Source organism: Pantherophis guttatus, chromosome 1 (genome assembly GCF_059756535.1).
Source record: "Pantherophis guttatus breed Tessera chromosome 1, ASM5975653v1, whole genome shotgun sequence".
NCBI classification, from domain to species: Eukaryota; Metazoa; Chordata; class Lepidosauria; order Squamata; family Colubridae; genus Pantherophis; species Pantherophis guttatus.
The window spans coordinates 10,828,578-10,855,019 of record NC_142063.1 but is presented as its reverse complement, the minus strand read 5'-3'; the positions used below and the strand labels follow the sequence as shown (position 1 = coordinate 10,855,019).

Genomic DNA, 26,442 nt, shown 5'->3' with positions numbered 1-26,442 from the left:
AGCCATGGTGGCGCAGGGGTTAGAATGCAGTATTGCAGGCTAATTCTGCCAGCAGTTCGATCCTGACCGGCTCAAGGTTGACTCAGCTTTCCATCCTTCCGAGGTGGGTAAAATGAGGACCCAGATTGCTAGGGGGCCATAGGCTGACTCTGCAAACCGCTTAGAGAGGGGCTGCAAAGCACTATATAAGTCTAAGTGCTATTGCTGAGTCAGGCCCGATTTTACGAGCTTTTTTTGCCACGATTCTGCTGCTGCGGTTGTTAAGTGAATTGTGCCGCCGTGAAGCGAATCTGGCTCCCCCCGTTGACTTTGCTTGTTGGAAAAATTCCAAACGACAAGCACCAGGACCCCAGGGTGCCACAGCGGTCGTAAATTCATGCCGGTTGCCAAGCGCCTGGATTTTGATCGCGTAACCATGGGGATGATTCAATGGTTGTACTGTTAAGTGCAAGGAGTGGTCGTAAGCCCCCTTTTTTCCAGTGCCGTTGTAACATCCAGCGATCACTAAATGAATGGTTGTAAATCGAGGACTACCTGTTGTCCAATATATCTGAAATGCATCCCGTGGTCTGCATTTTCCTGGGGAATTGTGACTTCTGGCTAACTTCCTACATGGGGGAAACAAAGCTGTGCATGCAAAGAGCATTGTTGCATGACATGACATCAGCCTGTTGCATGTGTTCCAGATTGCCCTCAAATGCTCCTTGGGGGGGGGCCTGCATGACACCCCCCCCTGCTGCCACATTGTTTGCGAACAAGGTCCCGACGCAACCACAGTCTGTCTCATTTGCTTCTTGTCCTTCATCTCCTCAAGACGCATGCGAGCCTCCCGTGTATTTTTGCATAGGTTTGTGTGGCCAGTTTGTGGGCTCTTCAGGCATGCTACCGTCATACGGTCTTTGGGGGGGGGTTGGACTAAAAGACCTCCAAGATCCCGTCCAATTGGGTTGTTCTGTCATGAGAGGGTGAGGAGCGTTTGACAGAGTAAACGAGCAACGGGCGTCTCGCCTGTCCTGGTGCAGGAAAGAGTCTGGGTGTATTTGTACGTTGACCTAAAGGAAACCAGAGGTGTGCTATATTAACATCTGTATTTCGGGAACGGTCCAAGAGGAAAAACCAAAAGGAATATTGGCCAAGATGATCCAGGATTAGTTAACAAGCTAATGTTTCTATTTTGGGAATAGTCAAAGAGAAAAACAAAGATTGGCCAAGATGATTCAGCATTAGTTAACAATCTAGAACTGTCTTTCCCAACCTTGGGCCCTTTAAGATGGGTGGACTGCAACTCCCAGAATTCCCCAGCCAGCAAAGCTGCATGCAAACCCCCATCGTGGAATTCTGGGAGTTGCAGTCCACCCATCTTAAAGAGCCCAAGGTTGGGAAAGACAGTTCTGGAACATCACGGATGCTTACAAGATGTTTGAAAGCAGATGTTCATTTATTGCCCCAACTGCAACAGGCAGGAAGAACAAAGGAATAAAATCTACACAGGTAATCCTTGATTTACGACCGGTGGCTTGGCTTAGCGGCCATTCGAAGTTATGACAGACCTACCTTGGAGCTCCTTACCCACCTGCTTCCAAAATTCTGACCATCGGATCCTTCATAGCTGCCCTCTGAAGCATCTCGTGCTCACGCAACTGCCTTTTTTTTTTTGCACCTTGTTTGCCAAACGTAGTTCATTCCGGTTTTCGGCCAAACCGAGTTCACAGCGAACCCTTGGTTCGCTTAACAACGGCAGCGTTTGCTTAACGTGGTGGTCGCTTTAGCACCATAGCACTGTCCGTTTCATGACGGTTGCAATACCAATCTCGGAATTTAATGACTGGTGCGTAGGCTCCATTGCAGTTGTAAGTCAAGGACTACCCATAGGGATAGGAAATCTATAGAATAGAGGTGAATGGTTGATGGAAGGGAAAGAGTCAGTTAAGTCAGGGGTCCACAACCCCCAGTCTATGGACCATCCAGTCCACAAATAACCTTTGTCCATGGAACTGGTCCCTGGTACCGAAAAGGTTGGGGGCCAATGATTTAAGGCTCCAAAGTGACCCGTTACAGACATAAGTCATTGCAGTCGTTAAGTAAGGCACCCACGTGATCACCTTGCTCAACGACTGTTGTCCTGGCCCTCCCAGATACAATGGTTAACTGACTGCCTAAGTTACTAAATGAATCAGGGTGGATCTGATTTAAATCGAGTTGATTTAAATCACAATTTAAATCATGATTTAAATCACTAGTAAAAAGGCTTGATTTAAATCAACTCGATTTAAATCATAATTTTTAAAGAGCAACTGTCATCTCTGCTACTCCTTTGACCCACTGTTGACTCACCGATAGTCCCAGTGTTGCAGAATATACAGCCTCATGCTACATAACTAAGCTCCACTTCATGCTGAATAAACTAAATTATTTATGTATCTTAAATAGAAAACTATCTTACGATAGATTTTTACCCCAAAAGTTTTTTATTAAAATAAATTTGATAAAAATCAAAAAAATCCAATTTAAATCAAAAAAATCCAATTTAAATCCAAAAAATCTGATTTTTTTGATTTTTTTTAAAAAATCATTGATTTTTATCCACCCTGAAATGAATACAGGCAGTCCTCAGGCTTACCACCACACCTGAGCCCAAAATTTCCGTGGCTAAGCGAGACCGTTGTGAGGTGAGTTTTGCCCCATTTTGCCACCGTTGTTAAGTGAATCACTGCAACTAATAAGTTAGTAACGTGGTGGTTAAGTAGATCTGGCTTCCCCGTTGACTTTGCTTGTCAAAAGGTCACAAAAGGGATCACATCAGTGGATAAGTTAGTAACATGCTTGGCCACTGGTTCATATTCAAGATGGTTACAGTGTCCTGGGATCATGTGATCCCCTTTTGTGATCACATGACCTCAGGACACTGCAACCATCTTGAATATGAACCAGTGGCCAAGCATGTTACTAACTAATCCACTGCAGTGGTGGGTTTCTACCAGTTCACTCCGGTTCAGAACGAACCGGTGTGAACCGGTAGTGGCAGTGGCAGGAGGCTCCGCCCACCAGCCCGGATGTCATCACGGAAGCTCTGTGCATGCCCAGAAGTGCTGCGTGCGAGTGGAGTGAGCACGCAGGCACTCACAGTTCTGAACCAGTAGTGAAGGTAAGTGGAACCCACTACTGATCCATTGCAGTGATTCACTTAAGAACTGTGGCCAGAAAGGTGGGGCAAAACTCACTTAACAAATAGCTTGCTCAGCCATATAAATTTTGGCACAATTGTGGTTGTAAGTCAAGGGCTACTTATATTTGCAAGCAAACGGCCATTTTTTTGATGCCGGGCACACATTACTGATGCCAACCACTGAGCTGAACATTTTCTGTCATGAGCCGCGGTGGCGCAGTGGTGAGAATGTGGTACTGCAGGCTACTTCTGCTGTCTGCCTGTTGCCGGCACTTCGGCAGTTCGATTCTCACCAGGCTCGAGGTTGACTCAGACTTTCATCCTTCCGAGGTCGGTAAAAGGAGGATCCAGATTGTTTGAGGGCAAGAGGCTGACTCTGTAAACCACTTTGAGAGGGCTGTGAAGCACTGCGAAGCGTTATATAAGTCTTAAGTGTTACCGCTACTGCTATTTCTGGGTTGATAATGCTGTTTAAGAAGGTTGATAAACTCCACTTAACTAGGGTGGGGATATTTCAGCCGCCGTTCTTCAGTACAGGCTGTCCCCTGCGCCACACGGCGGGTGCTCTCGCTTGCCAATTAGGGGAAACGTAGTGCGTGCCGCGGGCGTGACTGTATTTCTTTTCAGTCAATTCTTCCCATTTTCTCAGCCTTTCCCAAAGCTCCAGGCACCCCTGTTGTCACCGAGACCACTGCCACCAGCATCACCATAACCTGGGACTCCGGAAATCCGGACCCTGTCTCCTATTACGTGATTGAATATAAGTCGAAGAGTCAGGACGGGCCGTATCAAATCAAGGAGGACATCACTACGACCCGCTACAGCATTGGGGGGCTTAGTCCCAATTCAGAATATGAGATCTGGGTGTCGGCGGTGAACACCATCGGGCAGGGCCCACACAGCGATTCCGTTGTGACCCGTACGGGGGAGCAGGCACCCGCCAGCGCCCCCCGAAATGTTCAGGGACGGATGTTGAGCGCTTCGACCATGATCATCCAGTGGGAGGAACCTGTGGAGCCGAACGGTCAGATCCGGGGATACAGGGTGTATTACACCATGGAGCCCGATCAGCCGGTCAGCAACTGGCAGAAACACAACGTGGACGATAGTCTCCTGACCACTGTCGGGAGCCTTCTGGAGCATGAGACCTACACCGTGCGAGTCTTGGCATTCACGTCCGTGGGGGACGGCCCGCTCTCCGATCCCATCCAAGTGAAAACCCAACAAGGAGGTGAGATTTTGTTTAGTGTAGTGGGCTAGGAGATGGAATTCTAATCCTGTTTTAGGAATGAAAGATGGCTGGGTGATTTTGGATCAATAACTAGGTGCCAGTGAGTTCTAGTCCTGCCTTAGGCATGAAAGCTGGCTGGGTGACTTTGGGCCAATCACCAGGGGGTGGTGAGTCCGCCTTAGGCATGAAAGCTGGCTAGGTGACTTTGGGCCAATAATTACGAGACAGTGAGTTCTAGTCCCACCTTAGACTTGAAAGCCATATTATATATATATAAAATAATAATAATAATAACCTGGTACGGCACTTCATTTGGTCCTCCAAAATGTCTTCAGAACCACTTCACTGCTCAACAACCATGAAACTCGTTTTCATGAGTGTCTCGTTTGTTATTTAAGGTTGCTTTGCATTGTGATAGATTTTAGTTTGCCATAGCATTAACTTTAACTAACTGTGAGAGTTGAATGCCATAGGAATAGAATAATTAAGGAGTGTCTGTCAGCCAAGAAGAGATGGAATCAAAAATGAATGGAAGATGAATGAATACATTTGTCTGGAATGGTACAGGTTCTCCTCCTTGAGCAGGGGGCTGGACTAGAAGACCTCCAAGGTCCCTTCCAGCTTGTTCCATTCCATTCCATTCCATTCCATTCTATTCTATTCTATTCTATTCTGTTCTATTCTATTCTATTCTATTCTATTCTATTCTATTCTATTCTTGGTCGTAAGCCAAGGACTACCCATTTATTCAGTTGTCTTCGGTCTCCTCCTCACCTATTCTCACATACAACCTTTCTACGTTCCCATCCCTCCCCTCCTTTACCTTTACTAGTTCCCGGGCAACCGATGAATTTCCGAGCCGAAGCGAAGAGCGAGAGCACGATTTTACTAACTTGGAGTCCTCCCCGCCAGGACATTATTCTGAAGTACGAGCTCCTTTACAAAGAAATCAGCAACAAACCAGGAACCCCGGAGGTGAGTCCGCTTTTGGGAATGGGGATCCGCTGCAAGGAATCCCAGGAGTGACTGTGTCCCCCGTTCATACCTGCACCTGTGCATGGTTTCCCAATTGCACAGTGATAGATGAGACGACGCTCCAGTGGGTTTAAACGTCATTGCCCAGAGGATTATTGGTTGCCCTTTCCCCTCTTTGGAAGAGCTTTATAGCTCCCACTGCCTTAAGAAAGTTCAAAACATTCTTAAAGATCCATCTCATCCTAGGCACTGTTTTTTTTTTTTTTAACTATTACCATCTGACAGCTGGTACAGGGCAATAAAAACAAGGACAAATAGGCTGAAAAACAGCTTTTTCCCCAGAGCAGTAACTATATTGAATTCTACTGTATAGTGCGGATGTCGGCAACCCGCAGCTCCTGAGCTGCATGCAGCTCTTTCTCCCCTCTCCTGTGGCTCCCTGTCGCACCACCGGTAGTTAGGTTTTTTCAGCAGTTCCAGCTGATCTCACCAATTCAATTCAATTCAATTGCTCCACTCAGTTCAATTGTATAGAATGTGAAGGATGTAGTGTTTGTGTTTTATTTTTATAGTTATAACTTACACTGAAGATGGCGTTTCATTTTGTCATACCGGGGGCGCAATGGCAATAAAGTAAATTAAGCTAAACTACCTCTGTCCTTTGTTTCTGTTGCTTGTTTGGCTTGCCGACACTCACGCCGGCTGCCGCTCTGCAGTTTCTGAAGACATTTGACCCCGTGACTTTCTTCCTGGTGAAAGAACTCAACCCCAACACGGAATACGTCTTCCAGTTGGCGGCTCGCTCAACTTTGGGCCTTGGGGCCCCGACATCGGAGGTCAGGGAGCGCACGCTACAGTCTAGTAGGTGTCCCTTTTCTTACCCAGAATTCTCTGAAGGGATCACGGTCAGGCAGGAGACACAACGGCAGGGGGTTCAAGGTGTGGAATGGCGACCAGGGGTAGAGCCTCGGAGAGAGCAAAACTGGACACGGTCTGCGTTTAAATGGCTTTTGACCCGTAGGAGTTAAGCAAGGAGCTTAATTTTTCTGGCTGCAGGGCTCAACCAGGGGCATTTCTGGGTACAAAAGAGAGGAAGGTGGGAAGGTTTTTGTGTGGCTTTATCACAGGACACAACGCAAATGTTCTCGGGCTGTGTTTCGAGGGGCTCAAAGAGTGAGAGGGGAACCATCAGTGATTCGCCAGTCTGCCTGTGTTGACTCTCTCTTAAGGCTGCCCCCTCCTTACCCAATTTGAAAACGTGGCATCTTCCTTAGTGAGGAAAAAGTGGCTCCCTGACATTGAAAGTTCGGTAACCGGAATCAGTGGCAGAGGGTGGACGTCATGCCACAAAGGGATGTAGGTTTGTGAGCACCAAATGCTGTGTGGCTCGGGGTTGGATGGAACGGGCGGAAAAAACACACCGAGGGTTACAATATGACTTCATGACTGTGTTTTTGAGGAGAGACCTTACCCCCCTTGCTCCTTCCTCTTCCCTGTCCCATAATTCACTGTCACAGCATTTCCCCTCCTCCCACTCCCCCCCCCAAAAAAGAAAGTATGACGGAGGGCATGGGGGCACAGTTATGCCACCAGGAGCTTTATCTAGTGCTGGTTTTAGTTTAATGGATTGTCTCCCTTCACGGTTGCACCAGGGACAGCACCAATCCTGGCTGGCAATAAAATATGAAACTTTGCTTTAAAAAAAAAAAAAAAGAATGAGGTGGTTTTCTTTATTGTTTTTTTTTTCTTTTCTTCCTTCCTTTTGGTTTTCTCTCTCTTTCTTTCTTTCTTTCTTTCTTTCTTTCTTTCTTTCTTTCTTTCTTTCTTTCTTTCTTTCTTTCTTTCTTTCTTTTTCTTTCCGTTCGTTCTTTTTTTTTCCCACCCCAACAGCATGAATGGCTGTGGCTGTTCTTTGTCTTTCTGTCTTCTTTCATCTTTACTGTATTGAACTCGGCCACAGGATTGGGGTCGCTATGACCAGAAAGGGGGAGGGAGGGTCGGTGGGGTGAGAGACCCAAGGGACTTGCATTTTGTCTTCCCAGGAAGCCTCAAAAGTAGGACAGCTGCCCATCCAAAGGTTACTGAGAGCTTCATCTGCCTTTTTGTCTTGTTGTTTCTTTTCCGGACTCTATTTTACTATTTTCTCTGTCTTCTGTCTTCTCCCCACCACCATTCCCAACATATACAATTTATCCTTTCTGCACCAGGGATGGGCTTCAAAACTTTTAGCAAGGCGTTCTCTGCCTGGTTGCTGGGTGGGCGTGGCCTAGTCAGCCTCCTGCACCACGGCGGGGGAGGGGGACGTTTTTGCCCTCCCCAGGCTCCAGCGGTTTTCTTCTATCCTCCGGGAGGGTGAAAATGGCCTCCCCAGGCTCCGGAGGCCCTCTGGAGGCCGGAAATGGGCCCAGCTTTCCCAAACTTCTGGTAGGCCCATTTTTCTCCCTCCCCGAGCCTCCATGCGCCCTGCACTTATCTGCATCCAAAACGGGCCGTGTGGGGACTCGTGGGCGGGGCCAGCCAGGAGTGGGATTTGGAGGTTGTCCGAACTGCACAGAATCTTAACTAGAGGTTCTCCCGAACCCTGTGGTTGTAGATCAGTTGCCACCACTGTTGTGCCTTGTGCACTCAGTTCCCCCAACAGTCTGGTTGGGGCTGATGGGGATTGCAGTCCAAGGCACCTGGAGGAGGAGGCCCAATTTGGAAAGAATGGTCTGCAGGCGTAATTCTGGTGTCAGGATGAAGTCAAACCACCTCAAGTTCTTGAGATGAATTTCGTTGTGGTCTGGGGTCTTTGGGGCTCCCCTGAGCTTGGTGGTTTTCCTGCAGAGGTTTCATGACCCAACTAGATAACATCATCAGTGTTAGAGGGGAGAAGGGTTTGCTCTCTGCTTCTTGGCATAACAGCCTAATCAAGGAACTACCAAGAGCCACCTGGTTCTTACCACCGACAGGGCAAGCCACTTGTATAGAAGCAGAGAGCAAACTCCGCTGATGACGTTACCTAGTTGGGTCACGAAACGTCTACAAGGAAGCAGCCAAGCTCAGGGAGCGCCAAGGACCCCACAGTTCAACCCTGAGCTACAAATATTATCTTCTTGGTTGTAGTCTCATTGGGTGTGTAACTGATCTTACCTGGATCAAGAGAATTAGGACATCAATAAGTAAGTGATGGACTTTATAGCAGGGGTCTCCAAGCTTGGCAAGGAATTCTGGGAGTTGAAGTCCACAAGTCTTAAAGTTGCCAAGCTTGGAGACCCCTGCTTTATAGTATCTCTTCATACATTGGGAACATGACCACTTAGTCTTCAGGAATTTGGGATTTGCTTGCAGGTGGCTGCTTAGCTTTTGGGGGGGCAGAGGGGAGGGAAAACCACCTGGAATCGGGGGCCTGATCGGGGGCCCCGTTAATTTATTTCCTGTTTTTGCATTCTTCCTGACTGTAATTGAAGCCTTAGAGGCAACCTATCTTACGGGGCCAAGAATTCGCCCAAGGATCTCTCTCCTCACCTTTTGCAGAGTCTTCTGGATACGTAATATTTTTGCAATGGCCTGAGGAGGAATCTGTAACGTTTCTGCTGTACGAAAAGGGGGCAGGTAGATGAAATTTTTTGCCGAGACAACGGTGGGAGGCTCTGGTGGATTTGGAAGGAAAAATAGGCGGTTGGAAACGACCAGGCGTTAATTTTGATTTTTTTTAAAAAAATTTATTTTTGGGCTTTGTTTTGTTGGGTGTGGTTGATTGGGTATGGGGTTTTTGTTGTTGTTGTTGTTTTTTGCAGGAAGGGTAGACAGAGGCCGTGGTGGAAATGGTTGTGGGCAGCTGTGAAACTGTGTATTTGGCTTCCCGTGAAAGGGAAGGGTCTTCGACCCACCAGCCGCTCACCCAGGAGGAAAGGCTAAGGACCTTGACTGGGCTCCCATCATTCAATTCCATCAGCCCTGTGGAGAATAGCCATCCCTGCCCCCTCCCCACTCCTGGTCTCTCTTGAGAGGGGTCTTGGAATAAAGCCAAACCAGGAATAACCTAGGATGAGGTCTGGGGCCAAGGATCACTCTCCCTTCCTTTCCTCTCTTCCTTTCTCCCATCCATTACCTCCCTCCCTCTCTCCTTCTTTCCCATCCATTTCCTTCCTCCTTCCTTTCTCACCAATCTCCTTCCTTCCTTTTTTCCTTCCTCCCTTTCTTTCTTCCTTCCACTCACTTATTTCTTTCCTTCCTTCGTTCCCCATCCATTTTCTTCCTTCCCACCTATTTCTTTCCTTCCTTCCTTCCTTCCCCACCCATCTTTCATTTCTTCTTTCCTTCCCCATCCATTTCCTTCCTTCCTTCCTTCCCACCCACCTATTTCTTTCCTTTCTTCTTTCCCCACTCATTTTCTTCCTTCCTTCCTTCCCACCCATCTATTTCATTTCTTCCTTCCTTCCCCGCCCATTTCCTTCCTTCCTTCTGATCCATTGTTTCCTTCCTTCCCGTCCCTTTTCTTCCTTCCGCTCTTTTTCCTTCACCTCTTCATCTTTCTTTCTTTCTTTCTTTCTTTCTTTCTTTCTTTCTTTCTTTCTTTCTTTCTTTCTTTCTTTTTTTCTTTCTTTCTTTCTTTCTTTCTTTCTCTCTGTCTCTCTCTCTCTCATCAATTAGCTCAGACCATCTCTGCTTCCTGGGGGTGGGGGGACGTGACCTGGGGCAGGGGAGGTTGCTCGGTGGTCTTGTAACCTCTTGAAAACCTGTCTTTTATTTCCTGACTGGCTGCTGGAGGAAGGAGCCCAATTCTTCCCTGTCGCTGGTGGGATCCTTCGGCGTTCAGACCTCCCAGCTTGGGCAGGCTTCTGTGTCTTTTCCTCCTCCTCCTCCTTCCTTTCTTTTAACTTGTTTTCTCCTCCAGTGCAGCCTTCTCCTCATACAGTCTTCCTGGCGAGTTTCCCTTCCTTTCTCTCTCTCTCTCTCTCCCTCCCTCTTTCTGTCTCTCTTTCTCCCTCGGCTGGCATGTCTGTCTGATGCATGGATGCTTTCTCTGCGTGGAAAAATAAAATATGTTTTTCACCGCAAAACTGCATGGTTTGTTGTTCCCTCCTTCTCTTTCTTGTCTTCGCTCCCAGGGCATATCTGCATATTTTTCAGCCTGTCCAAATTTTTCTTCTCTAAGTTCTGCAAGGATTTCCGATATTTGGCAGGCCGAGGTGATTTTTTCCAAAAATTAGAAGTGGGGAGGAATCTCCCTTTGCATTTCAGTCAAGTTTGACACTTCTCAACCTGTCCTGAACCAAAAATGTACTTCTCAGGCTATTATGAGGCAGCGTCACGCTAGGTTTGCAGAAAGAAAAAAATTGCCCCCCAGATAAATAACATTGGAAGAGATGATTTCAAAATGTTATTTCATGCAGAGCGTTCAGGAATAGGTGCATATCTTCTACGGGAACGTTTCCGCTACGTGCATAAACCAGCATGATTTTATTTTTATTTTTTTATTTTTTATTTTTTTTGCCAGTATGTCAGTTTTTGGAGTGACTTCTAATTTATTTATTTACTTAGCGTAAGACACTTACGGAGGTCATGCAATCACCGATATGCAAATTTAGTTAACTAAAGCAGTTCATCAATTCTGTGTGGTGACAAAAACTGATGCCAACAAGCATGTAGGAAAATGTGAAGGCTGAACGAGGTTGTAGGATAGGATAGGATAGGATAGGATAGGATAGGATAGGATAGGATAGGATAGGATAGGATAGGATAGAATAGAATAGAATAGAATAGAATAGAATAGAATAGAATAGAATAGGAGAGTTGGAAGGGACCTTGGAGGTCTTCTAGTCCAACCCCCTGCTTAGGCAGGAAACCCTACACCACTTCAGACAAATGGTTATCCAACATCTTCTTAAAAACTTCCAGTGTTGGAGCATTCACAACTTCTGGAGGCAAGTAGTTCCACTGGTTAATTGCCCTCACTGTTAGGAAGTTTTTCCTTAGTTCTAAGTTGCTTCTCTCCTTGATTAGTTTCCACCCGTTGCTTCTTGTCCTGCCCTCAGGTGCTTTGGAGAAAAGCTTGACTCCCTCTTCTATGTGGCAGACCCTTTTTTTTGACAACTTCTCCGTTGTACATGGATAGAGAGAGATGATAGATGCTAGCTAGCTAGCTAGCTAGCTAGCTAGATAGATAGATAGATAGATAGATAGATAGATAGATAGATAGATAGATGAGAGAGAGAGATGATAGATAGATAAATATAGAGATAGATAGATAGATGATAGGTATAGAGATAGATAGATAGATAGATAGATAGATAGATAGATAGATAGATAGATAGATAGATAGATAGATAGATGATAGAGATAGATAGATAGATAGATAGATAGATAGATAGATAGATAGATAGATAGATAGATAGATAGATAGATATAGAGATAGATAGATAGATAGATAGATAGATAGATATAGAGATAGATAGATATAGAGATAGATAGATAGATAAACATGCTGACTCTGTAAACATCATCTCTCTGTCTACAATATCTATCTATCATACCTCTCTCCCTCCCCCCCCTCCCTCCCCCCCTCTCTCTCAAGAGCCCTGGTAGTGTAGTGGTTTAGAATCCAGTATTGCAGGCAAACTCTGCCCACTGCCAGGCGTTCGATCCTGACCAACTCAAGCCTTTCATCCTTCCGAGGTAAAATGGGGGACCCAGATTGTTGTGGGCCATAGGACGACTTTGTAAACCGCTTAGAGAGGGCTGTAAAGCACCGTGTGAAGTGGTATATAAGTCCAAGTGCTATTGTTATCATGGTGAATCCTTGAATCTCCAGACTGAGCAGGATCAGTGGTATCTTCTCCAGAAGACATTTCCCAGGCTTGCTTTTCATATCTGGAACCTTTTCTATGCAGATATGCCCCTTTCCTTTCCTTTCCTTTCCTTTCCTCTAAGGTGTCCTGCCACCACATCTCTGCTTAGCTTTTTCCCCAATCCATCCATTGTCCCCGTTTGCTATTGTGTCTGGTGCCAAGTCCTCCATGCAACCATCCCTGGCTCGGCTGGTACTCCTTTCCCTGCCTTGCATGGCATGTCTTTTCACAGCACTTCTCCACTAAAGTGGGGGGCACCCCAAGCATCAAAACCCCAAGATTTTTGTTAAAAACAAATCCATTAAACTAAAGGTAACGTATGCTCTCTCTTTTTTTTGGATCTTGAAACAACTTGGTGTTTAACTCTTCAAGTACCAAAGACGGTAGACTTGGATGCCTAAGAGAATCTCTAAAATGTGTCCCAAAATCATGAGATTAGGGAGGGGGAAAAAAAATTGAATTATTGGGATGAAAAAAAAAAAAAAGACATTGCCCCAATTCTTCCAAAATCCATAGATTCGGCTTCTTCTTTGGGATAAGTCGTTTCATTTCCCTTTTCGATAAGTCCTTTTCTTCTCAACGTTGACTTGGTTAGATGGGTGAAGGGCCAAAAACTCCATTGCCCCATGGAGCCATTTGACTTTAGGAACCCTTTAAAAAAAAAAAGAAGTTTGGGGAGGTGTAGGCTTTGTTCTTTTTTAAATAGCCAGTGGCCTGACGTTGAGGTCTCTAAAGTCTATGGTACCTAAAGGGTTAAAATTTAAAAAAAGAAAAGAAATCCTTATCGCTTCCGTATGAAAGATCAGTCAGGTTTCCGTTGTTGAGTCTTGGACAGTCAACTTTTAACGCGTGTGAAAGGTGAGTACTGGCTAATTCACAAATACAGCTCAACCTGTTCCCTCTTCCAGCCCTCTTAAAATGGCCTATCCTAATTTGCACGCCTTGGGATACCTGCCCGGCCCTTGGTGGCCTCGGTGAGAAGAGGGCGTAGTGCCCGCTGCCATGTGCGGGCACACACACCACCATCCCAGTGCTTAATCTCCCTTGCCCCTTGGTCGAGAAAATGCAAGTGCCCGCCTACACGCTAACACCTACCCGCCAACCCACATGCGCGCCTGCCTCCTTGAATTCACACAGGTTGGGCTGGATTGTGAAGGAAACTCCTTGTGGATCCTCTCCAACAGCAAGGCCAGCGTGGGGTGGCATCTTGGCACAGACGGTATGGTCCAGACAAGTCATAGAATGGAGCATTCCCTTGGCCCCTCGGCTTAGCCAGAGGAGGAAAAAAGCCCAGTTCATGATTTTTATCTGACCTGCCCCGAAGTGGATTGTTTAGAAGGGTGAGTGGACAGACACCCCATCCCGTCCCCTCCCGCTGGGAATCAGGTTGGCAAAAGTTGGAAAGTCTGCATTTTGGGGGTGCTGCCCCTCTTTTCTGGAAGTAGAGTTTACTGGGTTGAGGACTCCCGTGTTTTCAAAACCACCCAGAATCTGGTAGGTCTTCTTTTAGTGGGTTTCTTAGTGAGGAGAAAAGGGTTAGATAAAGGTTATCTTGTTGAGGATCATGGGTAGAAAAAGACCCCTTTCAGACAGCTCTCTGTCGGGCACAAATTAAAAATTAAAACCCATTCCTCAGAGGACGTGAAAGACCTTTCTAGTTTAGAGCTTCTTGTTTAGCCTTATTTAATCCTTCATCTTATTTGGTGCTTCTTGTCTAGCCTTGTTCAATCCTTTAGCTCCTTGTTTAGCCTATTCATTCGTTTACTCCAGTGTTTCTCAAACTTGGCCCTCTTAAGACCCGTGAACTTCAACTCCCAGAAGCTAGCTTGCTGAGAGTTGAAATCCACTGGTCTTAAAAAAAAATGGCCAAGTGTGAAAAGGATGGATTTAAACCATTTGCATAGCTGCCTGTCTCACCACAGGAATCCTGAAAGCAATGTGGCAAGAGAGAGCGGGTTTGTTGACATCTTGAGAAAATCATATTTTCCAAATAAAAATGGGATGTAGAATGAGGTCCTTATGCTTTTATTCAACATCTCAAAATTTTGGCAAGGATAAGTTTGCCAAGCTAAAAAATAAATATGGCTCTTACAGCAGTGAACCTCAGCAATGTTTAAGCTAGGTGGACTTCAACTGCCACAATTTCCCAGCCAGCCCAGCTTAAAGTCGCTGAGGTTCATAAACACAGTTTTAGTGTATCCCACCGTTCACTAGATGCCTTTGATGCCTACCCAGCTCCGTGACCCTGTGATCACCTGGGGCAAAATAAATTGAATTACGGAAGAGGAATTGAAAGTTGAATTTCATACCTCAAATTATACAGTCTATAACAACCGCCTTCTCCCCCTCCAAAATAGGTAGGAAAACAACAAATCCAACATAAATTGGATAATTTTCGGCACTGTGCTACCTATCCTTGAGGAGGATTTATAACAATTTGATTGTCTTTGATTGGAATAGTTGACTTGTCCCAGTTTTGAAGCAGGGAAGAAATTCAGCAACTCAGATCAGGTCCTGTACTTTTGGTGCCGAAGATTTTTTTTTTTTTAATTTATTTAAAACAGGCTGACCTCCTCTTTCCTTTTCAAACCTTCCCAATTAAATAGTAAAAAGAACAAACCCGGAATACAGTAATGGGATTATTTGGAAGGTGTGTAAATTGGGAACAATGGAATTCAGCACAAAAAGACTAATCTAAGTCTATAGAGCAAGTTCGAAGCAGAACTAATTGTATAATCCGACGGGCACGTTAACTAACATGCGTGAAAAATTAGATTGGGTGTCTCTCATTCTCCCCCTAAACTGAAATATTTTATGGGCTGGGAATGGACAAAATACAGGAAGTCCTCTACTTACGACTGCAATTGAGCCCAACATTTCTGTGGCTAAGTGAGATGTTTTTTAAGTGAGGTGTGAAGTTTCCGAAAGATGCCCTAATTAATTCATGAGCCATGAGCCAAACTTCAAAAGAAATACAGTCATTTATTAGGAGCACCATTTCGGCAATATTCGGATGCGGTTAGAACTAATCCCACGTAGATTTACGTTCCCCTATGACCCTGTCTCTCCCCTCCTCTCTGGCCATGTCGTAAATCACATTCTCCAATTAACCACTTTGGCTGGCTGTGAAATCCAACACCCTCCTTCGGATTGCGGTCAGAAAGAATGTATGGAATGTAGCTTCAGTTAGGGAAATCAATCAGCTCTATCAGTTCTCCCTCCCTCCTGCTCATGGCAACTTGAAAGCTTTGCAAGTTGACATGAGGTTTTTTGCCCCATTTTAGGACTTTCCTTGCCACATTTCTTAAGTGAATCACTGCAGTTGTTAAATTAGTGACACCGTTGTTAAGTGAATCTGGCTTCCCCATGAACTTTGTCGCAAAAAGGGATCATATGACCCTGGGACACTGCGACCGTCATAAATATAAGAAAGCATCTGGATTTTGATCACCTGATCACGGGGATGCTGTAAAGGTTGTAACTGGGAAAAATGGTCACAAGTCACATTTTTCAGTGCCGTTGTAACTTGGAACGGTCACTAAACAAACTGTTGTAAGTTGAGGACTACCTGTATCTTGTGTTTTGGGAGATTTTTTTTTCCCACCGTAAGATGATTTTGACAGGATCAAAACAGGAAAAATAGAAGGCAAAAAAAATGATGACCTTCTCCCCAGCATCATCGAATAATTCCAGTGTCTGAGCTTGCTTTCTGAATGTCAATTTGGGAATTTGCATAAGAAAAAGGCATTTATAACCTTTCAAAAACCCCTTCTGAATCTCCCTCAATGGGGCATCTTGATTAGACTTCAAAATGCTGAATAAGCTAAATTTGGGGTTGGTCTTATCGTTATTATTACAGGTAGTCCTCAATTTACCTTGTCAATCCTTTTAATTAGTTTATAATATAAAGTACAAAAATAAAAAGGCAAATAATAGGAAAAACAGGAGAGGGAAAAGTGTAGAGAAGAAGTGGGGGGGAAGAAAAGGCATTGAATTCCGACTCCCTTTGGTGCAGTAGAATAAGATAATAGCATCAAACCTCAACTTTTTCTTTTTCCATAATAGTATAAACTAGCCATTTCTATAACAACAGATTTATCTAATCAATAAAACCCAAACTCAAAGTTTCATTTTTTTCCCACCTCAAGCACAAAGTCCAGAATCGGTTTCCAATTAGCAACAAAAGTTCTTGTCTTTTTTTTTTCTTTTATCCAGTCACTTTAGTCCTCAATTTATGACCACAATTGAGCCCTGAATTTCTGTTGTAAAGTGAGACATTGGTTAAGCGAGTTTTGCCTCATTGTATGACCTTTCCTGCCACATTTGTTAAGTGAATCACTGCGGTTGTGAAATTAGTAACACGGTTGTTAAATGAATCCGGCTTCCCCATTGGCTCTGTGTGTGGGTGTGTGCCTACACAACTTCACAGCCCTATTGGTTTGGCCTTCCACAACAGTCCCTGTTTCTCCTGTGGCCCCTTGGGAAAATTAATTCTCCTTCTCTAAAGAAGTGAGAAAACGGATTTTGCATAAAAACCCCAGGTTCATTTCCAATTGGATATGGCTAGGCCAGGGGTCGGCAACCTTAAACACTCAAAGAGCCACAAAGGTCCTAACCGGAACACCACCACCCTGCCCCCCTCAACTCTGGAGCCAACCGGAAGTCCGGTTCCCCCACCATAGAGTCTCCTCCTAGTGTGGCGTCCTTTTTCCTCTACCTGTCCTAACCGAAAGCCCTATCAATTGTGGAGCCAACCGGTGTCAGGGAGCCACAGCAGAGGGATGAAAGAGCCACATGCGGCTCCAGAGCTGTGGGTTACTGACTCCTGGGCTAGGCGTTTAAAAATGGCATCCGTAACTGAAATAAAATTTAGCCATTTAAATTTTAGAATTTAAACTTTAGAAACGGGATCCGTAATTTGAAATAAAGAATAGACTCTCCATAAGGAAAGAAGGTTGCGAATTAGTTCTTTTCCATCTAAATTAGTTTGACCTTGACGTGAGGGAAGACTTGTATTGACATAACATTTTTGCAAATGTTGCTCTCCTTATTTTGAGCTTATTTTTTTTCAACCTTGGCAACTTTTTAAAGATGTTCCGGACTTCCACTCCCAGAATTCTTTGCTGGCTGGGGAATCCTGGGAGTTGAAGTCATCCCTGTCCCCCGTGCCCCCATCTTAAAGTGGCTTAGCTTGTGAAACGCCACCTTTACTTGAATTTGGTTTGGAAGGCAGGTTTCCTACTCGTTTCAATCGGGATTTACCATTCTTCCGGGAAAGTGTAGTGTCAGGGATAAGAACAGGGCTGTAACTTGAACCCAGAACTCTCTTGGCACCAGTTAAAAAGAAGGGACCTCTCTGTTTCTTTTTTTGCTGAAGCCTGTCATAAGAAGCCAGATTGGAGGGTAGGGACAGGGGTGCTTTGGGGTTGGGGGGGGAGCCAGTGAGTTCAGGCCCGGATCTTAAGAACCTTCCGTGAATCCCATCGTCCCCAGCCGAGCTTTCACGAGACAGTCTGATAAAGTTAACCAGTGCTAAAGGTAGGTAAACCCAGACTACTGAACGTGGACTCTAGAAGGCTTTGCTTGATGAATAATTTGAGGATTATTATTATTATTATTATTATTATTATTATTATTATTATTATTATTATTATTATTATTATTATTATTATTATTACGGTTATTTCCCTTATTTTATTTTATTTGGAACCCGACCGTTTGTCTTTTTTTTTTTTTTAATCGCTTGATTTCTTTGTGTTCCAAAACTTCTCTGTTGCTTTTGAGTGTCTGTCGCTGGTTTTTTTTGGGAGGGGAAGGGCTAATTAAGAAATTGAGATGTGTGAATCCTACAAGAGTTGGTGAATTATTTTACAGGCTGGGCATCAACCCTCCTTTCCCCTAAACACAAACCTTCTAAACCAGGGATTTCCAAATGTGGCGAGTTCAAGACTTGCGGAAGGGGCTGGACTAGAAGACCTCCAAAGGTCCCTTTCAACTCCGCTGTTAATTCGGTTAAGACTTGTGGACTTCGACTCCCAGAATTCCTTAGCCAGCCAAGACTGGGGAATTCTGGGAATTGAAATCCACCAGTCTTAAGTTTTGGACTATCCTGCCTTAAAGAAACCAGGAAGCCCAAATGAGAATTTCCTTGAGCCTCCTGAAATTAAAGAGAAATTTTTTGCTTCTCTTGTTAACCAGATTTTATCAAGGTGTATCGGCTGTAAAGCTTCCCAGGAAACAAAAGCCTCTAAATTTACAGTCAGTCCTCGACTTACAACCATTCCTTTAGCCACCAGTCAAACTTACAATGCCACTGGGGGGGGGGGGAATGTGACTGAAGACCCGTCCTTGCACTTATGACAGTTGCAGCATTCCCACGTTTAACATGATCAAAATTAGGTCGCTTGGCGACCGACATGTATTTACGACAGCTGCAGCCTCCCCGGCGGTCACATAAAAGCTATTTGCGACTTTCCCAGCCAGCTTCTGACCTGAATGGGGGGAAGCTAGATTCACTTAACGACCGTGTGATGATTCACTTAACAACTGCAGTCTTTCACTTAACCACGGAGAGAAAAGTTGTAAAATCAGGCGCAATTCCCTTTAACAACCGCTTTGCTTAACAATGGAAATTCTGCTCTTAGTTGCGGTCGTAAGTCGAGGACTACCTGTAGAACTCACTCCTAAGCCTCTTTCAAGGGGAACCTAGCTGAAGATAGGAAGGTGAATATGAATCAGGCCCCTTTTTAAACCAAAAAGAGAGTAAATCTGCCCCTTAAAGATTTTCCTTCTCTATTAAATTAATGCTGGTTAACACTGGCCAGCCTGACATCTGGAGTGCGTCCAGTTGGAGAAATAATTGGAAAGAAAGAAAGAGAGAGAGAGGGAGGGAGGGAGGGAGGGAGGGAGGGAGAGGGAGAAAGAAAGAAAGAGAGAAAGAAAGATAGATAGATAGATGATAGATAGATAGATAGATAGATAGATAGATAGATAGATAGATAGATAGATAGATAGATAGATAGATAGATAGATAGATAGATAGATGATAGATGGATAGATGGATGGATAGATAGATAAACCTTCTTTATGCTCCGGGCTCTAAAAGCCTTAATCACGGTTATAAATTACTATTTGCAACCTGCAGATTAGCAAGCGGAAAAGATGTCTACCATTCTCCTTTGGTTGCCGAGAGGGGATCCCAGAAAGTAATAGATCATGGATCCCTCATGGCTTCTAGGCCAGATTGCGAAGGAAGCAGATTCGGGGATGAGATATGGTTGGTGATTGGTGGAATTGCAGAGGGACTAGATCCCGGCAGTCCAGAGTTTTTTCCCCAATGATGGGAATAGGATAGATGGCAGGGAGGATTTATCCTTTTTATAGGAATGGAAGAAGCACAATGTTCTTTGCTGGTGTTTCTCAACCATGGGGATTTTAAGACGGGTGGACTTCAACTCCCAGAATTCTGGGAGTTGAAGTCCACCTGTCTTAAAATTCTCACAGCTGAGAAACGCTGATCTCAGAGAGGCAGAAACTCAAGATGGCTGCCGCCATGGTGAGCACTATCTTGACTTTTTTGACCCGCTAAGCACCAGCTAGCCCAACCAAGCCCCCGTGTCTCTTGAGTTGCGTTGCCCGCTTGCTTTTTCGCCCCCGTTAATCCTTCGTTTATTTCCGTTTTCATGGAAAAGAAGCCCATTTTTTTTTAGTTTTTATTTGTTTATTTTTCTGAGTTTATATGTTCCTGGACCAAGCTTTTTTTTTTTTTTTTTGGTGCGTTTCGTTTCGGGTTTTTTTGTTATCATTTTTTTCCTTTTTTTTTTCCTTTTATCTTTCCTATATTTTGTTTTCCGCCCGCCCCCTCTTCTCCTCCCCCCCTCTTCCCCCGATTCCCACCACCCCAAACTACCCCTCCCGCTACCGTAGAACCGTCCGCCCCCCCTCAAGACGTAAAATGTGTCAGCACCAGGTCCACGGCCATTCTGGTAAGTTGGCAACCACCTCCCGTTGAGAGCCAAAACGGTGACTTGGAAGGCTATAGCGTCCGGTATCGAGGCCTGGATCCCGAGGTCAGCGAATTGAAAGAGGTGAAGGATATCCCTGCCACAACCACCCAGATCAGCCTGGAAGCCCTGGAGAAATGGACGGAGTACCGCATCACCGTGGTGGCGCATACGATTATGGGGCCCGGCCCGGAAAGCTCGCCCGTCATTGTCCGTACCGACGAAGATGGTAAGTGGGACTTCTCCCTAAATTTATTGCCATCTCTATTTGTATCCTGCCTTTATTGTTTTTACAAATAACCCAAGGCGGTCAACTTAGCCAACATATCTTCCTCCTCTTGTTTTCCCTGTAACAACAACCCTGTGAGGTGGGTTAGTTAGGCTGACAGAAAGGGACTGGCCCAAAGTCACCCAGCTGGCTTTCGTGCCTAAGGCAGAACTAGAACTTACCATCTCCTGGTGATTGGCCCAGAATTACCCAGACAACTTTCATACCTAAGACAGGACTAGAACTCACCGTCTCCTGTTGATTGGCCCAAAGTTATCCAATGGCTAAGACAGGACTAGAACTCACCGTCTCCTGGTGATTGGCCCAAAGTTACCCAGCTGGCTTTCATGCCTAAGGCGAAACTAGAACTCACCATCTCCTGGTGATTGGCCCAGAATCACCCAGACAATTTTCATGGCTAAGACAGGACTAGAACTCACCGTCTCCTGGTGATTGGCCCAAAGTTACCCAGCTGGCTTTCATTCATAAGACAGAACTAGAACTCACCATCTCCTGGTCATTGGCCCAGAATCATCAGACAACTTTCATACCTAACACAGGACTAGAATTCATCGTCTCCTGATGATTGGCCCAAAGTTATCCAATGGCTAAGACAGGACTAGAACTCACCATCTCCTGGTGATTGGCCCAAAGTTACCCAGCTGGCTTTCATGCCTAAGGCGAAACTAGAACTCACCATCTCCTGGTGATTGGCCCAGAATCACCCAGACAACTTTCATACCTAAGACAGGACTAGAACTCACGGTCTCCTGGTGATTGGCCCAAAGTTACCCAGCTGGCTTTCATTCATAAGACGGAACTAGAACTCACCATCTCCTGGTCATTGGCCCAGAGTCACCCAGCTGGCTTTCGTGCCTAAGGCGGAACTAGAACTCACCATCACCTGGTGATTGGCCCAGAATCACCAGACAACTTTCATACCTAACACAGGACTAGAATTCATCGTCTCCTCATGATTGGCCCAAAGTTATCCAATGGCTAAGACAGGACTAGAACTCACCATCTCCTGGTGATTGGCCCAAAGTTACCCAGCCAGCTTTTGTGCCTAAGGCAGAACTAAAACTCCTCATCTCCTAGTTCCTAGTGATTGGCCCTAAGTCTCCCAGGTGGCTTTCATGCCTAAAATAGGACTAGAACTCACAATCTCCTGGTGGTTGGCCTAAAGTCTCCGGCCAACTTTTATGCCTAAAGTGGGACTATAACTCACCGTTTCCCGCTTTCTAACCTGGCGCCTTAATCACTAGGCCAAGCTGGCTTGTTCCCGGATGAAACACAATGATGAAAAAACTTGTTTTAAGATTCAAATGTAAAGATGCTTGGGACCAGTGATGTCATATCTATGTCCAATGTTTTTAATTTTGAATTATTAATAAAAAAACATTTTTAAATAAATTTAAAAAAAAAGATTCAAACGTAATTCCTGTTTGCTCCCACCCAAAAAAAAAAACCCAGTGTAAGGCCCACCTGTTTGTAAAATAACACCTCCCTTTCCATGTGAGAAAGTGGGTTTCTCATTGCCAAAAACTCCAGGGACATTTTCTTTTCGGCCTCTGCAATAGGAACGGCTTTTTTGGGGGACGGGGGGGGGGATCCCGAAATCCGTGGAAACCTCGCAAGTGGATTGCCGAGGCAGCGAGGTAGAGCCAAGCAACTCTCCCCAACGGAGAGGGGTTGCGAACAGTCCGTAATGAATTCCTAGTGGCACTTTATTTATTTTCGAGCGTCTCATTTATCACACTCTCTGGAAAGGACGTGGTAGGACGGCCAAATGTCAGCTGGATAATGGAGAAAATATAAAAGAATTGTCGTGCCAATTTCCCTGGGACGATAAAAACTGAGAATTTAGTGCACTGTTTCTGCTTTGCTGGCTGGGGAATTCTGGGAGTTGAAGTCCACACATTTGAAAGTAGCCAAGTTGCAGAAACATTGATTTAAAGCCTCTTTTGTGGCTGTATTGAACTACAGGGTAATCCTTGACTTACGACCATAATTTCTGTTGAGAGACATTTGTCAAGTGAGTTTTGCCTCATTTTACGACCTTTCTTGCCCCCCGTTGTTAAGAGAATCACTGCAGTTGTTCAATTAGTAACGCGACTATTAAGCAGATCCGGCTTCCCCCATTGACTTTACTTGTCAGAAGGTCGACAAAGGCGACCGCTGCAACGGTCATAAATGTGAATCAGTTGCTAAGCGTCTGAATTTTGACCGTGGGGGAATGCTGCAACAGTCGTAAGGGTGTGGTTATAAGTCACTTTTTTTTCAGTGCTGTGGTAACTTCGAACGGTCACTAAATGAAACCGTTGTAAGTCAAGGATACCTGTATATGGAACAGTCTGCTTTTCTTAAAGGAAGCTGTTGTTCTGTTCTCATTTTCTAAGCCCGTCCATTTTTATTTACCCCGATAAAATCTTCCCCAGTTGAAGTGTATCCTTGTACCCAAGTTATGATGACTAACCACTAATGGTTAGAATGCTAGCTGGTCCTTGTCACTTTTCATAGCAGGTAGCAACCCTTACCTGACTTTGCCTGTTTCCCCCTCAAGTTAGGAAAGATCCCTTATTATTTATCCCTGAATAGGAGACCACCAGGAGATCCCAATGTAGGTTAGATTGAGAAATCCTTCAAAAAATCCTAGAAAAAGCAGTGAGAAATCCTTTCCAAATTGTTCTCCTGAAAACTACAGGATTGAATGTATGAAAGTTCAGGAATGAAGATTAACCTGTTGTGAATCTTTGCGTTTTCAGCCACAGCTGGATGGTTGAGAGATAACTAGAAATTGTTGTGGCTTCTTTGTCTATATGACAACACTGCAATTTGTTGCCTGGGGTCCTATGTTCTTCCAGGGTTTGAGAAAATCCTACTTTTAACCTAGTTAAAATGTTTGAGTTATACAGGCAGTCCTCAACTTACGACCACAATTGAGCCCAACATTTCCGTTGCTAAGCAAAGACAGCCGTTAAGTGAATTCTGCCCCCATTTTACCACCTTTCTTGCTGCTGTGGTTAAGTGAATCACAGCAGTCGTTAAGTTAGTAACACGGTTGTTAAGTGAATTGGGATCACGTGACCCCGGGACACTGTAACCGTCGTAAATATGAATCAGTAGCCAGGCATCTGAATTTTGATCGCATGATCATGAGGTCGTAAAAGTGAAAAAAGGTCCTCAGTCACTGTTTTTAGTGCTGATGTCACTGCAAACAGTCACTAAATGAATGGTTGTAAGTCAAGGACTATCTATATTCTACCAGTAATTTTGCCCCAAGGCGATCAGCATGCCTTCTGCCCTTTGCTTTAAGAAATTCTGACTTTGATCCGGCCCAACCTTGAGGGCATTTTAAAGGGGCATTTTATTCCCTTTCTTCTTAGGAATTGGCAATTCCCTCAAATCATCCAAATTTAAGAGGGGGGAAAAAAAATTAACGTGCTATCGGAGTAGAAGGCATAGCTGCAGTATACAAAGAAATTTAAATCCAAGATAAGTTGATGGCTGGTTTTTCACCGACTGATCTGTTAGGTTGCCATAGGGAAGAGACTGAATAATTAAGCTTTTCTTTTTTTCTGGGAACAATTGGAGTTCAGAGCCAGAATACTTGGGGGAAATGCCAGCTAGAATTCTTCACTTCTCCGAATAAAGCTAGGAAAAGCCTTTCTGAATTTAATTTTATATACCCAGTTCTTTTCATTGGTTTCACAGTGACTTACAACCATTAAAACATCCAGTGTAAAACATACCCGCAAATATATCAACAATAAAACCTCTCCACCGGTTAACACGGGTAGTTCTCGAGCTACAACCACAATCTGGATCAGAATTTCCATTGCTAAGCAAGACGTTCTTAAGCAAGTCACACCCTATTTTATGACCTTTTTTGCTGTCTTCAAAAGAGTGGCCTTTGTCTTTCAAATGTTGAATCCTGTCCGGATGGGTTTGTTCTCCTATGTTGTGCCATGCGTTGGTGAAGTGGTTGTTTTGTTTCTCCAATGTCTCAGACCTGCACATGGCTCACTGCATTAGGTTGCAAGTGGTGATCATGTGACCTCCGGATGCTGCGACTGACATAAATACATGTCGGTTGACAAGCACCCAAATTTTGATCACATGACTAGGAGGATGCTACAACGGTCCTAAGTGGGAGGAATGACCCGTAAGTTATTTGTTTCAGTGCCATTGTAACTTTGAATGGTCAATAAATGACCATTTTTGTAAATCAAGGATTATCTGTATGGGGGGAGGGGACACAGATCAAAAGAGATTTATAACCTGGTTTGAGACACTGTAGTGTCAGATAGTCCTCGACTTACAACAGTTCATTTAGTGACCATTCAAAGTTACAACACTGAAAAAGTGACTTATGACCATTTTTCACACTTACGACCGTTGCAGCATCCCTGTGGTCATGTGATCAAAATGCAGATGCTTGGCAACTGACTCATATTTATGACGGTTGCAGTGTCCCGGGGTCCTGTGATCCCCTTTTTGTGACCCTCTGACAAGCAAAGTCCATGGGGAAGCCAGATTCACTTCACAACCGTGTGACTCACTTAACAACCGCAGCGATTTACTTAACAGCTGTGGCAAGAAAGGTCGTTAAACAGGGCAAAATTCACTTAACCATTGTTTCTTCTAAGAGTAGAAATTTTGGGCTGAAATGTCGTCGTACGTCGAGGATGAACTATGTCTGTGAATTTACACAAACATGCAGCGAGACACACATTGGCCAACTTCAGCCACTGCATCACAGTTGTGAATTGCGGCTGTTGATGGGCACCCGGATACGCAAAATTGGGGGCCCAGCCAGCACCTTCCGTCCTGCCCAAAAACCAGGCGCGCTTTCGCTAGCCGTTTTCAATGACCGATTCCTCCTATTAAAGTCGAACCCCTTTCTTTCTCTCTCCCCTTTCCCTCTTCTCTCTCGTCCTCCTCCCTTCTCGCTTTCCAGTGCCCAGCGCCCCACCTCGCAAGGTGGAGGTGGAAGTCCTCAATTCAACGGCCATCCAAGTCTTCTGGCGTTCCCCAGTCCAAAACCGCCAGCACGGACAGATACGTGGCTACCAAGTGCATTACGTACGCATGGAGAACGGCGAAGCCAGTGGGTTGCCCCAGATCAAGGATGTCATGTTGGCTGATGCTCAGGTGAGGGAGTGGGAACGGGGGTCTCTCCTTTTGGGTGACAAGGTGCTTCTCGTGGCTAGATTCGAACCCAAGGCAACCCCACAGCTTATTAACAATGGATGTTTCCTTTTTCTCCTCTTCCTCCTCCTCCTCCTCCTCTTTTCGGTGCCTGAGTCAGCTTTTGACTTCTGGGTGCTACAGGTAGTCCTTGACTTACAACAGGGATCTTGAAAAACCGAGTTTCCCTCCATCCTTTATACAGGTAGTCCTTGACTTACAACAGTTGATTTAGTGACCGTTCAAAGTTATAACGGTACTAAAAAAAAATAGGACTTGGGACCATATTTCACAGTTACGACCTTTGTAGCATCCTCAAAATTCAGACGCTTGGCAACCGGTCCACACTTACGACCGTTGCAGCATCCCCATGGTCATGTGATCAAAATTCAGCCTCTTAGCAACTGACTCATATTTATGACCGTTGCAGTGTCCCAAGGTCACGTGATCCCTTTTTGTGACCTTCTGACAAGCCAAGTCAATGGGGAAGCCAGATTCACTTAACAACCAGGCGACTAACTTAACAGCTGCAGTGACTCACTTAACAACGCCGGCAAGAAAATTCGTAAAATGGGGGGAAAGCTCACTTAACAAACATCTCACTTAGCAACAGAAATGTTGGGCTCGGTTGTGCTCGTAATTTGAGGACTACCTGTATCAACCTTCCAAAATTGCCTGTTTTTTCCACTCACACTCTCCTTCCTTTGTGCATCAAACAACAATATTTTGTCTTTCACCCAAAACAAATCCTGTAAAATAAGGCAATTAAAAATCTC

The 26,442-nt window shown here is 44.9% G+C and overlaps 1 protein-coding gene across 15 annotated transcripts in view; it reads left to right on the top strand.

Moving 5' to 3' along the window:
* Positions 1 to 26,442, top strand: part of PTPRS (protein tyrosine phosphatase receptor type S) — a 332,155-nt gene that overhangs the window by 230,909 nt on the left and 74,804 nt on the right. For 11 of the 15 annotated variants that reach the window (XM_087871557.1, XM_087871358.1, XM_087871534.1 and 8 more), the window contains 5 exons: positions 3,816 to 4,397; positions 5,230 to 5,372; positions 6,089 to 6,233; positions 20,132 to 20,437; positions 25,437 to 25,630. In XM_087871557.1, coding sequence (XP_087727683.1) covers positions 3,816 to 4,397; positions 5,230 to 5,372; positions 6,089 to 6,233; positions 20,132 to 20,437; positions 25,437 to 25,630 — 1,370 coding nt within the window. The remainder of the gene's footprint in view (positions 1 to 3,815; positions 4,398 to 5,229; positions 5,373 to 6,088; positions 6,234 to 20,131; positions 20,438 to 25,436; positions 25,631 to 26,442) is intronic. The other 4 variants (XM_087871720.1, XM_087871762.1, XM_087871781.1 and 1 more) reach the window with 1 other exon arrangement.